Below are 13,535 nucleotides of genomic sequence, written 5' to 3' on the forward strand. Positions count from 1 at the left end.
TGTGACGCTCAGCGAAGTCAAGCTGGGTCTCTGCGCCGCCACCATCTCCAAGTATGTGATCCGCGAATGGGGCATTGCATTCGCACGAGAGGCCATGCTTTCTGCGCGACCGGTCACAGCGCCAGAATTGAAAGCACGGGGGCTGGTGAGCGATCTGGCAGACAGCGCCGAGTCACTGCAAACCCTCCTAGACGAAGCGCTCACCCGGTTCAAGATCGCGTCTCCCGAGGCGTCGCGCATGTCGAAGGAACTGGTCCGACTGGCCTGGGCTCACGGAGGAACGGAAGAGCAGGCGAGAGGAATCAGGGCGTTGTTTGATGGCATGATGAGGCCGGACGGAGAAGGGGCATACGGGGTGGCAGAGTTCCAGGCAAAGCGACCGGTGGACTGGGATGCATACACATTGCGAGTAAATAGACCAAAGCTGTAGATAATAAGTTACCAGTTTTCAGTCTCCAGTTCAGTTCTTCAGTTCTTCTGTAGCCGACCCCAGGCCGGACCCCCATGGGTGCTCCACATTGCGTGGATCTGATATTGGCCAATTGCAGCCCTTGGATTCGAATATCTGCAGACTAAACTGCTTGAACCTGCCTTAAACTGCCTTAAACTGCCTAGTTCATCACTAATCAGTGGCTCTCGTCCCCGCACTACGCTGAATCGCTTCATTCACGGTCGACTCTGGTCAACCCACCACTGCATTCACTGTCTTCTGCTTCTTCCCAGCTCTCCTTCTCCTGTACAAGCCTGCTTGTTCTCTGCTACGATGGACGATCCAGACCGGCTGAATGCCGGCATTTCCAAGCGAATCCGCCAGGCCTGTGCCAGCTGCCGGTACGTGCCAGCCCCATGCGACCGTCCACTGCCAGTGCCATTGCAGCCATTCCTTGCTGACCTCAAGCTGCGATTAGACGGCGCAAGACCAAGTGCTCTGGGGAGCGTCCCGTGTGCTTCCACTGTCGCCGCAGTCGCCAACGCTGCGTGTATGAGCCGTACTCGTCCACCGTCGCCGACCCCAGTGTGCCTCCGCCGCCACCTGCTGCCCAGGATAATGTCGGTCGTTCCATATTGATTCAGTGCGACAGTGATACTGACTTCTTGTAGAGTGCAATCCTGCAGCGGATTAACATGCTCGAGTCGCGTCTGGCCGAGCTCAGTGACCGCGCAGTGCCCCAACCCCTGTACGCAGCTCCAGTCCCCAAACGCAAATAATACTGATCGTTTTTCAGAGCATCACCATCGCAGAATGGATTTCTCCCGTCTGAATCGCCTCCGCAACATTTCAGCAGCGAGCAGTGGTAAGCCTTCTATGCCCTGCACTACAGCTCAACTGACAGCCCGACAACCAGCTCTCTTCCTCCTCCCTCAGTCCTCCAGTCCACCGTCGACACCTTCTTCGCTCACGTCCATAACCGTCCATATTCGTATATACAAGAGGCTTCGTTCCGGCGCAAACTGGAGCTGGGGATCGTACCAAACTGCCTGCTGCTAGCCGTCCTGTCAGCTGCAGTCCGCTTTTCCACCCACGAATACTATGAAGGCAGAAAGCCAGAGGCCATCGAGGTGTATGCGAAAGGCTCGTGGATGTCGGTTCTCACCGACCATCTCACCGTGGTAGACAACTTGACGGTGGAGGTGGTACAAACCGTGAATCTGCTTGCCATTGTGGAATATACAGGTAGGCTGCGTCCTCATAAATAATGTCCAGTGTCTAATAAGATCCTCCAGTTGGTCATGTCAGCTCTGCCTGGCTCAAGGTCGGCCTCGCAGCGCGCATATCCCAGGACCTGCGTCTGATGATAGAGTCCTCCCAAGCACTCCCATTCCCGGAGCAAGAGGAGCGCCGGCGAGCGTTCTGGTCAGGATATCTATTAGACAGGCTGATTTCATGCGGAAAGTCACGGCCTCTGTGCTTCCACGACGACGACTGCCATGTCCGTTTGCCATGCGACGAAGAGACCCTCCGTACTGGACAGGTGCAGACCACGCATACCCTGCACGAGCTGCTCTGCTGGGACTCGGAAATCGATCACGAACAGCCTCCCAGTCCTTTTGGTCTGGTCATCCTCATGGCCTCCATCTTCGGACGATGCACGCGATACGTGCACCGAGAGTGCAATCCCGTCAAAACACCTCCCTGGGACACCAACTCGGAGTTTTCCAAGATCAACTCGTCCTTGCTGCTGCTTGAATCCTATTCCGGGAGTAGACGCCTCTCTGTCGTTGATACACTGCGAGACAAGCACTCCACGCATCGATCAGACAGAGAGCAGGTCGTCTTTGCCCATACCCTCTTCCACCTTTGTCATTGTCTTCTCAACCACCCCTTTCTCTTACGACTACGTCTAAAGCCATTCGGATCAAAAGCTCCCACTAGCTTCGCCTTACGCGCCCTTCAGACGGCGAGCGAACACGCCAACCAGCTGATGGACCTTCTTCGTGATGCCAGCGAGGCAGGGTTCCCCCTGGAGTCATCGTTCTACCCATACTGCATTGTAGTCGTAGGCGGGATACAGTCTCTCGTGTTTCACTACGAAGCATCCAAGAACGACCCGCACTCCTCAGACAGTCTAGACTACTTCCACCAAAGTCTCAGCACGCTCGAGCGCCTAGCAGGGACATGGGGACACGCTGCAAACATGGTATGTCTAACTCCGGATTGTAATACCATTAAACTAACCCATGTTCTAGACTGTCCGGCTTCGTGAATTCCACGCCCAGGGTCATATATTTTCTTCACTTCTGGATCCCGCCTGCATAACCGACGACATCGACGCTGCCTCTGTCAATGCCCTTTGGACAATGCTCGATTATGGCCTAGTTGGCTCTCGAATCAGCGACAGCCCCAGTTTCTCGGGCTCGCTTCTATCCAATATGCCATCGCCGTCTTCCTGGGTTCTGGGCTCCGATATATTCAACACGGCTTCCCTCGGAATGGGCGATACAGACCCCCAGCTACTGGGTGGGCTGACACCTTGTCACTTCAATCGTGAGGTGGACACCCTGCTGAATCCCTGTTGACCGAATATCCTCGCTGGAATGACTTATGTATTATGATGTAAATGAATTAGGCGTGGCTTACCATCAACCAGTTTCTATAACGTAGAGATCAGCTCCTTGGGATACTGCAATCCGTGGACTGGTCTGTGAAAACGGCCAGACTATAAATTGGAAGAATTGGAGGCAATAAGCTTTCTCGCATTATTTCCGCTTTAGGCAACTCGGACATCCCAACGCCACCAGCTGTGCCTTATCCTCGGTCGACAGACTGAAGTAGACCAGTGACAGGGTATTTCGCGGGGGATGCGGAATAAACCCCGCGCCTCCCAGTGTGAAGCAGTATATCCCTGGTAACCATATCGGCGGTGGCTGGAACCGATCCCAACTGCATGGCGGGGGATCTGCTACCAAGCCCCTCCACAGAGACCAGACGGACTAGCAGTTTATTCGAGTCAGCCTGCTGCAGTCTATTCTCTCCTTTTTTGCTATTTGCGGTAATTCGCAAGAGGTCTCCCCGCATTCCATCTTACTGGGCCGTATCGACATTCTGCATCATCTGTCCTGACAACTATATCACTCTTACTGGATGGTCGATTAGTATGCAAAATGTTATAATAACTCTATCCACCTCCCCTGTATCTTCCAGGTAGCTCCCTGTTGCCACAAATATCGACTCTCAAATACCGACAATGGAATCCAATCTGGATATTAAGAATGGTGAGAAGAACTCGCTCCCCTGTATCTTCTTGTCTCACAGTGCCTAGTAGAGGAATGGCTGGAGGACGGCAGCCCTGCCGAGCAGTCCCGTATCGAGGGAGTGACCCTGCGATCCGAGGGCAGCCGGCGTCTGAAGCCGTTGCAGACCATAGCGGCCAGTTGGATCATCTGTGACAGTTGGGCTGGTGTTGCTGCCACTGTGGCTCTCGCAATTGTCCAGGGTGGACCTGTGACCCTCACCTACGGTCTCATTGCTATGTTCATTCTGGTTGGAGCCTGTGCACTTACTCTTGGAGAGTTGGCCAGTGTATATCCGACTGCTGGTGGGCAGTATCACTGGACGTCGATTCTGGCTCCCAAGCCAGTCCGGCGAGTGTTGGTATGACATCTATCCCTATAGCCTTGAGAGCTGTACACTGACGACGGTAGAGCTACGCCTGTGGGACTGCGAATATGTTTGCCTGGATTGCTATCTGCACTGGGATTGCCATTATCCCCGCCCAGCTCATTCTCGGAATTGTCATTTTTTATTATCCAGATTACAACGCCCAGCCCTGGCATTACTTTCTGATCTACCAGGCCATCAACGGGCTGGTGATGCTGTACAACATTGGGCTCCTGAAACGGTCGCTCTGGATCCACGATGCTGCCTGTGAGTGACTGGGCATCGGATATCTCTAGATGCTTCGCTGACCTTTCCAGTCTTGATTACTCTAGCTTCGTTTCTCGTCATCACAATCACCTGTCTTGCTCGGTCGTCTGGCAATTACGAACCGTCCGCAAACGTATGGGAAACCTTCCTCAACGACAGCGGATGGAGCTCCGGAGGTGTTGCGTTCCTGACTGGGCTCGTCAGTCCGAATTATATGTATGCTGGTATTGACGGGGCATTGCATCTGGCGGAGGACTGCACGAATGCCGCGACAGCAGTGCCCTGGGCTCTGGTCAGCACTCTTACCATCGGCTTCGCGACCTCCTTTGCCTTTATGGTTGCCATGCTCTACTGCACCCATGATTTGCAGGCCGTGGTGGAAACGAGTACGGGGTCAGTATTCAGTTCTTTAACTGTTCCTGCCGGCAGCAGTAGCTAATTATTGCAGTATCCCGATATTCGAAATCTGGCGTCAGGCGACACAATCACCCGCCGCCACAACCGTCTTCGTTGTACTCGTATGCTGCGCGGCGACATTTGCACTCATCGGGGCTCAAGAGACTGCATCCCGACTGACCTGGTCTCTTGCCCGAGATGAGGCACTGCTGGGCAGCAAATGGATTGGGAAGATGCACGATAGACTTGACGTCCCCGTGTGGGCGATTGTCTTTAATGCCAGTGTTGTCTTCATCATTGGGTGCATCTATCTTGGGTCTTCATCGGCATTTAACGCGTTCATTGGGACGGGTCTGATTCTGCAGCATGTTTCGTACGCATTCCCTGCCCTGCTGCTTCTCTATCGTGGACGAGCGAGTAGCTGGCTGCCGGAATCACGCAAGTTCCGATTGCCAGGGCCGGTTGGATGGACGGCGAACTTGACTACAGTTTGTCTTGCCGTTGTAGTGTTGGTCTTTTACAACTTCCCTACTGTGATGCCTGTCACTGGAAGCAATATGAGTGAGTCCGTTTGTTACCTTTGGCCGGATATGATGCTAAACTCAGTTACAGACTACTCGTCAGCGGTGCTAGGAGTAATGGCAATTGTAGCTTGTCTTAACTGGGTATTCTACGCCAGAAAGAAATATCATTGCCCATATCTGCGAGGAATTGAGGAGTAAGCGTCTTATGTGTTTTAATGTATATATATATCTCGTCGGAAGTGAGTAGATGAATAACAACCATACCGCCATTATACCGTTTAGCAATTAAAATATTAATAATATGCAGATACATTCACGATCAAATGTATAATGAACGTCGAGACTAGAAAGACATGTACAGGGTGAGATGTTTCAATTCTCCCTATTTTCTCCCGATTAGGCAATTGTGACATCGCCACCACAACCAAAACAAAACTCCCAGTCCGCCAGACCCACAAACTGATCCCCGCATCCGAGGCGAAGACCGTAAAACAGTGGATCGCCTACTGGCGGCAAGCTCTCTCTTTTTTCTCTCGATGTAGCAAGTGGGCCGTGTGCTATCTATGCCTCTCCAGCGGCCTGTCGCGGAAATGGATGGCGCTCTCATTAGGGAGACGTATATAACTGCCGGTGTCTGCCGACGGGTTAGATTAGCTTGGACCTTGTCAATACCTTCACCATGACAAGTCGCGACGGTTTTCAATGGACACCAGAGACCGGCCTGGTCCAGGGCGTGCCTTCGATCGGTGTCATCTCACCACCTACAAATATCACATCGGAACCAGGCCAGTTTGATGTGATTGTCGTGGGTGCGGGCTATTCAGGCCTTACAGCGTCTCGAGATGCGTGCCTGGCAGGTACGTAAACTATCAATTGATCAATGGCACACTACTGACAGGTTCAGGCTTGAAGGTGCTTCTTCTCGAGGCCCGCGACCGCATTGGCGGCCGCTCCTGGTCGTCTGATATCGAGGGATATCCCTTCGAGATGGGCGGCACCTGGGTTCACTGGGGACAGCCTCACGTCTGGCGCGAGATCTCGCGATACCAGATGCGAAATGAGCTGGAGGGCTCGTTTGACTTTTCTCGCGGCGTCAACCACTTTGAATTGCGTACAAACCAGGGGTCGGCCAAACTGAGCCACGAGGAAGAAGTAAGTAGCCCTGCTCTTATGGTGGCTTGATGCTAATGGGTATATAGGATGCATTGCTGGAAGGGGCTCTGTACAAGTTCGTGGATGTAGATGGGGATCTTGGGCGTCGAGTCGTTCCCTTCCCCCATGATTCATTCCACGTCCCTGAAGCTCGACGATACGACCAGATGTCTGCGCAGGATCGTTTGACTCAGGTTGCCGACATCATGACGCCTCGTGAAAGGGCTGCCCTGGAGAGCTTCGTCCTGCTCTGCAGCTGCGGCACTCTGGCGACAACCAGCTTCTTCGAGTTCCTGCACTGGTGGGCGCTTTGTGGCTACTCATATCGAGGCTGTCTGGATGCTTTGATTTCGTATAAATTCAAGCGAGGGCAGTCGAGTTTTGCCATTCGGTTCTTCAGAGAGGCGCTCTCAACAGGCAACCTGTCCTACGCCTTCAACAGCCCGATCCAATCTATTGACGACCATGGCGATAAAGTGGCTGTCACTACTCGTGAGGGCCGACGCCATGCTGGGGCTCGTCTCGTCTCTACGATCCCACTGAACGTGCTCAACACTGTGGCCATCTCGCCGCCGCTCAGTACACAGCGCACGGCGGCAGCAAACACCGGCCATGTTAACCAGTGCGTCAAAGTCCACGCGGAGATCTCGAGTCGGGACATGAGGTCGTGGACGGGGATCTCATACCCCTTCAACAAACTGTGCTATGCAATCGGCGACGGAACAACGCCAGCTGGGAACACTCATATTGTCTGCTTCGGCGGTGCACACAACCACCTGCAGCCAGAAGAGGATATCAATCAGACCAAGGCGGCCGTGGACAGCCTCTCACCGGGTAACATGGATATCAAGAGACTGGTCTTTCACAACTGGTGCAAGGACGAGTTTGCCAAGGGGGCGTGGTTCTTTTCGCCTCCTCAGATGCTTTCAACGTCGCTGGACGCGTTGCGTTCTCGTCATGGCAACGTGGTGTTTGCCAACTCGGACTGGGCAGTTGGATGGCGGAGCTTTATTGACGGTGCGATCGAAGAAGGGACTCGAGCAGCGATGGCAGTCGTCGAAGAGCTCAGACCGCGTCCTGCGGTGCGCGGCCGCCTGTAAAGGTGGTCCTGATATAATGAACCAAGGCCATGGTACTATACAGGAGAGAGTGAGCGTGTTTATATAAACTGGTCCTGCAATTGCTTGAAGTCTACACTTTTCAATAATATTATTCAAACATATAATCATGTAAAGTTCACCAAGCGAGCCAGGCATAATGCAGATATTGCGTTCTGTGGCTAGTCTGCAGTAGGCCTCCAGATAGCCTCCCCAGCTGGCACATTAATTTCGGATTGGCCTCTATTTCATTGACCTTGCAGTGCGAGCGATCAGTAGCCGGTATCACTATTGGCAATACCTTGGGAGCAAGTTGGATAATAGCGACTGCGATTTTGTGGTTGGCTGATGATACCGAGGTGTCGCCGAACTAGTAAGCCAGTGTTGTTGAATTAGGTGTACAGACAATAGTATGATCAGTCAATGCTTCAGAAATGAACATGAGTACACTCGTAACCATAGATTGTTGTGTATTGTCTACTGTCCCAAATAGGAAGTTGTCCATGATTACATAATGCCACCGCTGAGTCATCAGCTTTGCGGGGAACCCCGTGACCTGGCCAGCCTGTGCATCTCAAACATCTCGATCATCTGTATATCCAGCATCGCCCTGGCGGATAGTTGGGCAGTGCATACTCACAATGTCTGCGAGCAACCGGCCGCGTCGAGATGGCCGAGGTACGTTGATCTGCGATTGTCCTGAAAAGCCCGCCGCTCATCCCCACAGGCTGCTTCCAATGCTCCAAACGGCGCATAGTTTGCGACGGGGGTGAACCGACCTGTCACAAATGCCAGAAAAAGGGAATCGAATGCTCCGGTCCTGGGCGCTTTCGGTTCTACCAGGGAACCTCGATACGCGGATTATCGCAACGGGGCACCGTTCCTGTAACGGCACCAGGTCCATTGCCACAGCCACAGAGCAGTTGCACAGGCAAACAGCCGCCCTTAAATATTCGCTGGCAGTCAGATCGACCGTCAGCCCGAGGGAAACGGAAGCAATCAGCGCGACCCAAAGGGAAAACGGCTGATGCAAACTCTCGAAACTCTCAGCATTGTCCAAGTACGACAGACACTGCTGTCTGTGATGAACGCCACCCTGCCAGAAGTTTTGGAGACAATGTCTCTAGCCCTGCTTCTGCTATATCTTTAAATGAGTGGTGTGAAACGCCCGGCAGCCAAGCTGACGACGAGACTGTCGAAGAAGTCGCCTCTAGTAAAGCCGTGCAAATATATAGCCCAAACTCCATATCGCCATGGATTCCCCCGCTGAGTTCTGGAACTCGGATGTTTCTTTCTCATTGTCAGTACAATCTTGCTGCATCTATTCATTGATTGCTGACTTTTTAGTTGCTGACGAGGTCGCCCCGATAATGGTCGTCCTGGATAATATCTCGAATGGCTACCGGGAGATTCTCCTACCTCTAGCTTGTCAAGACGAACTACTGCAGCAGTCCATCTGTGCAGTTGCGGCACAGCATTTGGCCCTTAGACACCCCTGTTTCAGACGTTCTGCAGAGTCTGGTCGCGCGGCCATCATATCGCGGCTTCGACGTGATGCCTTTCAAGAGCCAACGGAACGTCTGTTCAGCGCCTCCACATGGGCCACTCTGATTGTCTTGCTGGTTGGGGAGACTATTACTGCAAGTCCTGACTACGCCCATTTGCTGCAGATGTTGTTCTGCATGGCGGGAAATACGCCCGATATGACGATGAATTCTGTCAACCAATTCCTCACCCAGCAAACACACATGTAAGTCACCTTCTTTACTTCATATGGAACACCTGCTCATATCTTCAGGTTTCAATTCCTCGGACAGCCCTTTCTGGGCGAGAGCCAGGGCTTGGATATGCTGCAACTCCCTTTGGACCTCTTTCTCGACTGGACATACTACGATCTCCCGCCGGAATCAACACATACGCAGTCTCTTGGGATTATGCGCGAGGCGTTTATCAAGGCGTCACAAATATATATCGGTCGGGCTACTCACAACGAAGACCAGTGGCAACACCTAGAGGAGTTGAAACAACTAGTATCGCGCATCCATCCTGACGAGCAAGGGTCTCACGCCCTTGTCTGGGTATGTTTCATTGGAGCCGCCGATAGCACGACGCCCGAGCACCGACAGTTCTTTTCCAGCCGGATGGAGGCAGTATTTCGCAAGACGGGATTCCAAAATGTTGCTGCTGCTATCCAGTCATTGCCAGCCATATGGTCGCAGAAGGATTCCGGACGCTGGACATCTCGTCTGATCCGCACACTGCCGGCTTTGATAATGTGAGGCTTTACGGCGGGGCATCGTGTGTAATAACCGCGATTCTGGAATACCATGTACCTGGGCAATGCAAATAGCAGGAACAGCAACACCCCTACAGCATCCAGACCGTCATTTCTTCTTCGACCGGCGAACAAATATCGTCGCAGGCGAACTTACCAGCGTCGGTGCGTTTATTTAGATCTCAGGATCACCCTACGGAGGAATAGATACACAGCGCCCTAAACTTCACCACTAACAGCCTCTCTGGGCACTGATAAGCTGGAGACCAGCCAAGTTATCGCCTCAACATGGACATAAGAGAGTAACAGAAGGGGCTCTTGTGTTTCTACTAGCATAGTTGGAATTGCCTTGAAATAACGCAGCTGGCTTTGTCTCAAGGCGTCCCGTGCCTGATGAGGATCATAATTTTGCACCCCGATATCTGTTTATTCAAGTAAATTTATACTATTATTATATTACTGTCATGACTTGAAACTGTACAATTCGATGGAACGTGGAGGCGTATGACGCAATCGCCAGCCACAATAATTACTGCCACCCTGCCAATGATAATAAGAATGAGTTAACCAGAAAATTAACCAACCAAGTTAATGAGTTGATTGACAAGTTCGCAGTGAGTTGATCAATCGGACTCCGATCGGATCCGCCTGTGTCCGACGCCGAACTGCGCACATACCAAGTCACCAACCACATACCAACATCTCCACGACTTTTCGCACCCCTTGTGACTTGATGCATGGGCGCTCTTCCCAATGAGTTTTCTTTTGCCTGTCAAGGCCCTGGCAAGCCTATCAGGAAGCCTATCCCGGCCATGCTCACAATGGGCGACCGTCGGCTGCCTCCGACAGCCAGGAGTCGCATGTCGTCCCTGGCGCGTTCTGCGAAACCAAACATTTGCCACTGCGAGTGTTGGAAGCTATGGCAGTCCTATCCCCAATGAAACCGCGCCAGACCGGTCGCAGCGAGTCCATGAGCTGTCCGTCCAACTCTCGCAACGGCCCATGAATGGCAACGCCTCGATGCAGTACTCGCGATTCAGCGACAGCACCGACTCAAGCATACGAGCCCAGGAGAGCGCATCGAAGGTCCAGAGTCAAACGAAATTAGCCATCGCAGAGGAATATGGCCTGACCACTCGCGATCTTCGCGTCTTCGATCTCCCCTCCCCGGGATTCCCCCACATCCTGGTCAGGGAACACGCGATTCTAGTCCACCTATTTGATCTACGTCTGCTGGTCGAGTGCGATCATGTCCTGGTTTTCAATGTGGCCGATAAACATGCCGAGACTGGCGCCCCGAGACCAGACAGCGACAGCGACAGCGACAACGATGGCAGTGGAAGTGGTACGGATAGCAGTGTATCGCAAGTCTTCAGCCACAACATCGAGCGGAAGCTGCTAGACAGCAGTAATGGACATGTCCAGCCATATGAGCTGCGGGTTCTCGAAGCAGCGATGGCCTCAGCGACATCGGTCCTGGAAGCAGAGTACAGCCTCACTGCAGAGGAAGTCTCCCAAGTCCTCCGGAAGACGCACCAGGACGCGCCCTTCATATCCGACAAGGAGAAGGAATACGAGTCGCTTATCCACACCCTCCTGCGACTTTCTCGACATTTGGCAACCATTGACCAGTCTGCCCGGCAAGTCCGTACGCTGACCTCCGAAGTCCTGGCCGAGGACGAAGATATGGCAAACATGTACCTCACCGACAAAGCTCGCGGGAAACCACATCTCCCCTCTGACCATCAGGAGGTCGAGTATCTGTTCGAGGCCTACTTCAAAGCATCCGACACTATTGTGCAGGAGGCAAAACGGATGATGGGCAACATCACGCGCACAGAAGAAACAATCCGTGCTGCACTGAGTGTCCGCCGAAACCAGATCATGGTTCTCGAGGCCCGGATTGAGATCCTGATGCTGGCACTGGCAGGTGGGACTCTGATTGCAGGCTGGTATGGCATGAATGTAGTCAATGGAAGCGAGGATAGCAGCACCGCGTTTGGGGTGATTGTCGTGGGCAGTCTGCTGGGTGTTGGCCTCGTCACCTGGGGAGGGCTACGGCGGTTGAAGAGAATTAGCAAGATACGGGTTTAATATTATAAGTTATGGGCAGTATTCGAAGGCATAGCAAGAGCTGCACTTTCTTATATAAAGATCATCCCTCACTACTACCTCAACGCGGTTTATATTATTCGCAGCTATACCAGTTGGTGTTATTGCAATAGAAGACGCTGAATTAGATTACTTTTCTTTCTGTTTTAGACGTTGAAGATGTCTCATCCATCGACGCTCTGTGTATACCGACCCTCTGTTCAAGAAAGCTGAGCACATGTTCGAACGCCTCTGGGACAGAATACCATTCCTTGCCGTGCTCTGTACAGTCTATGTCGATAACGTCCATCCCAAATATACCGCTGAGACACCGGCCCATACTATTCTCCTTCTCAGGCTGCGATCCATGGCCCAGGAAAGCTGGAGTATTGAGATGTATCAGAGGATACTGCCATGCTGGCATGCGCGATTCTCGGTTATCCTTCTCTGCGTCTTTGAGGCTCTCGCAGGATCGATACCCCTCGTTACCAACGGCCAAGCGCTCGAACTGCAGCAGATCCCTAACGTAGTTGGTTCCCACTATGGCTTTTCGCCGGCCGAAGCCATCTTCATACATTTCGAGAAGAAGTTCGAGCTGATACTTCCAGGGCAAGAGGGCACCGATTCCAAGGAATCCACCCAGTGGGCGATGGCTACCCAAAAGGTATAACAGAGCCGCTGCGCCACCATGACTCAGGCCTCCGACGACAACACGGCCGTAAGCAGCGTGCAGGCCATAGTCTCCATTGTCTCGTAGCAACCTTGCCTCGCTGTGAATCAAACGCTGAAGGAAAACTGCGGTTTCTGGGAGTGTTGCCGTGTCACCGGCCCACCGTGGGCTCGGCCAGGAGGGATTGTTAAACCATTGTGTGGCGCCCGAAGGTCCATTCTTTACCGCCGGTGGTGCCTTAAAAGCACAGGGGAAAACGAATCGAACGGTGGGAAAGTGGGATTGAATGTTCGTTGCTTTGAGGAACTTTCTGCCAGCGTCACGGCCTTTGGCACCGGCGTCGTGGAGCAGAATCACTGTATGCGTATGTGTCTTGTCGCGGGGAGTCACAACCAGAGGCTTTTGCCTTCGAGACTCTGTTGAGCGGGTCTTGATCTTGGCCATGGCGAAAGGAGCTGAATTGAGACTGAAATGTCTGACTTTTACTGGAGTTCTCAAGAAAAGGGGTCTGAGTCGGTGAAAATAGGTATCGTGTTTGGGGATAGTGAGAACATAGTCAGGCCTTAATACGATATGTCTATTTCCAGCTCCTTTGTGATACCAGTCTTTATTGACAATAACAGTGCAATATGGGTTGAGAGGGGCCTTTGTATACTGTCACTTTCTCCTTTGATGCCTAAAAGAGCAAAGGGGCCAATGTAAGCATACATTCACAATAAGCCCCAGCCACAGTCCGTGACTCACTGCAATGGTCAGTATTAGGCTCCAGGTATCACTCCTTCTTGAATATCTTTGTTACCAGGGTGGAGTTTCCCTTTATTGTTGCAAGTACTCTGTCGTGAAAGGAACAGCAGTAAATTCAACTACACCTCCTGGATATAGCACTTTTTGTTCAAGCCACTTTTCATTGTTGAATACCTGTCTGTACAAAGACAATATTTAGCACTCGAGGGCGATGTAAGCA

General features: G+C 52.4%; 6 protein-coding genes across 6 annotated transcripts; 5 read left to right on the forward strand and 1 right to left on the reverse strand.

Moving 5' to 3' along the window:
* Positions 1-763: 763 nt before the first annotated feature.
* Positions 764-3,018, forward strand: APUU_41696S (uncharacterized protein; the record flags this gene model as incomplete). The annotated part of the gene is made up of 7 exons (XM_041704908.1): positions 764-831; positions 909-1,050; positions 1,102-1,178; positions 1,227-1,295; positions 1,347-1,675; positions 1,726-2,639; positions 2,689-3,018. The coding sequence occupies 7 exons, from the start codon at positions 764-766 to the stop codon at positions 3,016-3,018; spliced, it is 1,929 nt and encodes a 642-aa protein (XP_041557446.1).
* Positions 3,019-3,686: 668 nt separating this feature from the next.
* Positions 3,687-5,484, forward strand: APUU_41697S (uncharacterized protein; the record flags this gene model as incomplete). The annotated part of the gene is made up of 6 exons (XM_041704909.1): positions 3,687-3,714; positions 3,762-4,093; positions 4,144-4,366; positions 4,417-4,759; positions 4,815-5,323; positions 5,375-5,484. The coding sequence occupies 6 exons, from the start codon at positions 3,687-3,689 to the stop codon at positions 5,482-5,484; spliced, it is 1,545 nt and encodes a 514-aa protein (XP_041557447.1).
* Positions 5,485-5,965: 481 nt separating this feature from the next.
* On the forward strand, positions 5,966-7,538 carry APUU_41698S (flavin monoamine oxidase family protein; the record flags this gene model as incomplete). Its single annotated transcript, XM_041704910.1, has 3 exons — positions 5,966-6,143; positions 6,191-6,438; positions 6,486-7,538. 3 exons carry the CDS (start codon positions 5,966-5,968, stop codon positions 7,536-7,538), a joined length of 1,479 nt encoding a protein of 492 aa, XP_041557448.1.
* A 638-nt stretch (positions 7,539-8,176) lies between these two features.
* Positions 8,177-9,814, forward strand: APUU_41699S (Zn(II)2Cys6 transcription factor; the record flags this gene model as incomplete). The annotated part of the gene is made up of 4 exons (XM_041704911.1): positions 8,177-8,213; positions 8,263-8,835; positions 8,883-9,285; positions 9,334-9,814. The coding sequence occupies 4 exons, from the start codon at positions 8,177-8,179 to the stop codon at positions 9,812-9,814; spliced, it is 1,494 nt and encodes a 497-aa protein (XP_041557449.1).
* A 749-nt stretch (positions 9,815-10,563) lies between these two features.
* APUU_41700S (CorA family magnesium transporter) lies at positions 10,564-11,904 on the forward strand (the record flags this gene model as incomplete). The annotated part of the gene is made up of 1 exon (XM_041704912.1): positions 10,564-11,904. The coding sequence occupies one exon, from the start codon at positions 10,564-10,566 to the stop codon at positions 11,902-11,904; it is 1,341 nt and encodes a 446-aa protein (XP_041557450.1).
* Positions 11,905-12,046: 142 nt separating this feature from the next.
* On the reverse strand, positions 12,047-13,015 carry APUU_41701A (uncharacterized protein; the record flags this gene model as incomplete). Its single annotated transcript, XM_041704913.1, has 1 exon — positions 12,047-13,015. One exon carries the CDS (start codon positions 13,013-13,015, stop codon positions 12,047-12,049), a length of 969 nt encoding a protein of 322 aa, XP_041557451.1.
* Positions 13,016-13,535: the final 520 nt, after the last annotated feature.

The sequence above is a fragment of the Aspergillus puulaauensis genome, chromosome 4, assembly GCF_016861865.1.
Source record: "Aspergillus puulaauensis MK2 DNA, chromosome 4, nearly complete sequence".
NCBI lineage: Eukaryota > Fungi > Ascomycota > Eurotiomycetes > Eurotiales > Aspergillaceae > Aspergillus > Aspergillus puulaauensis.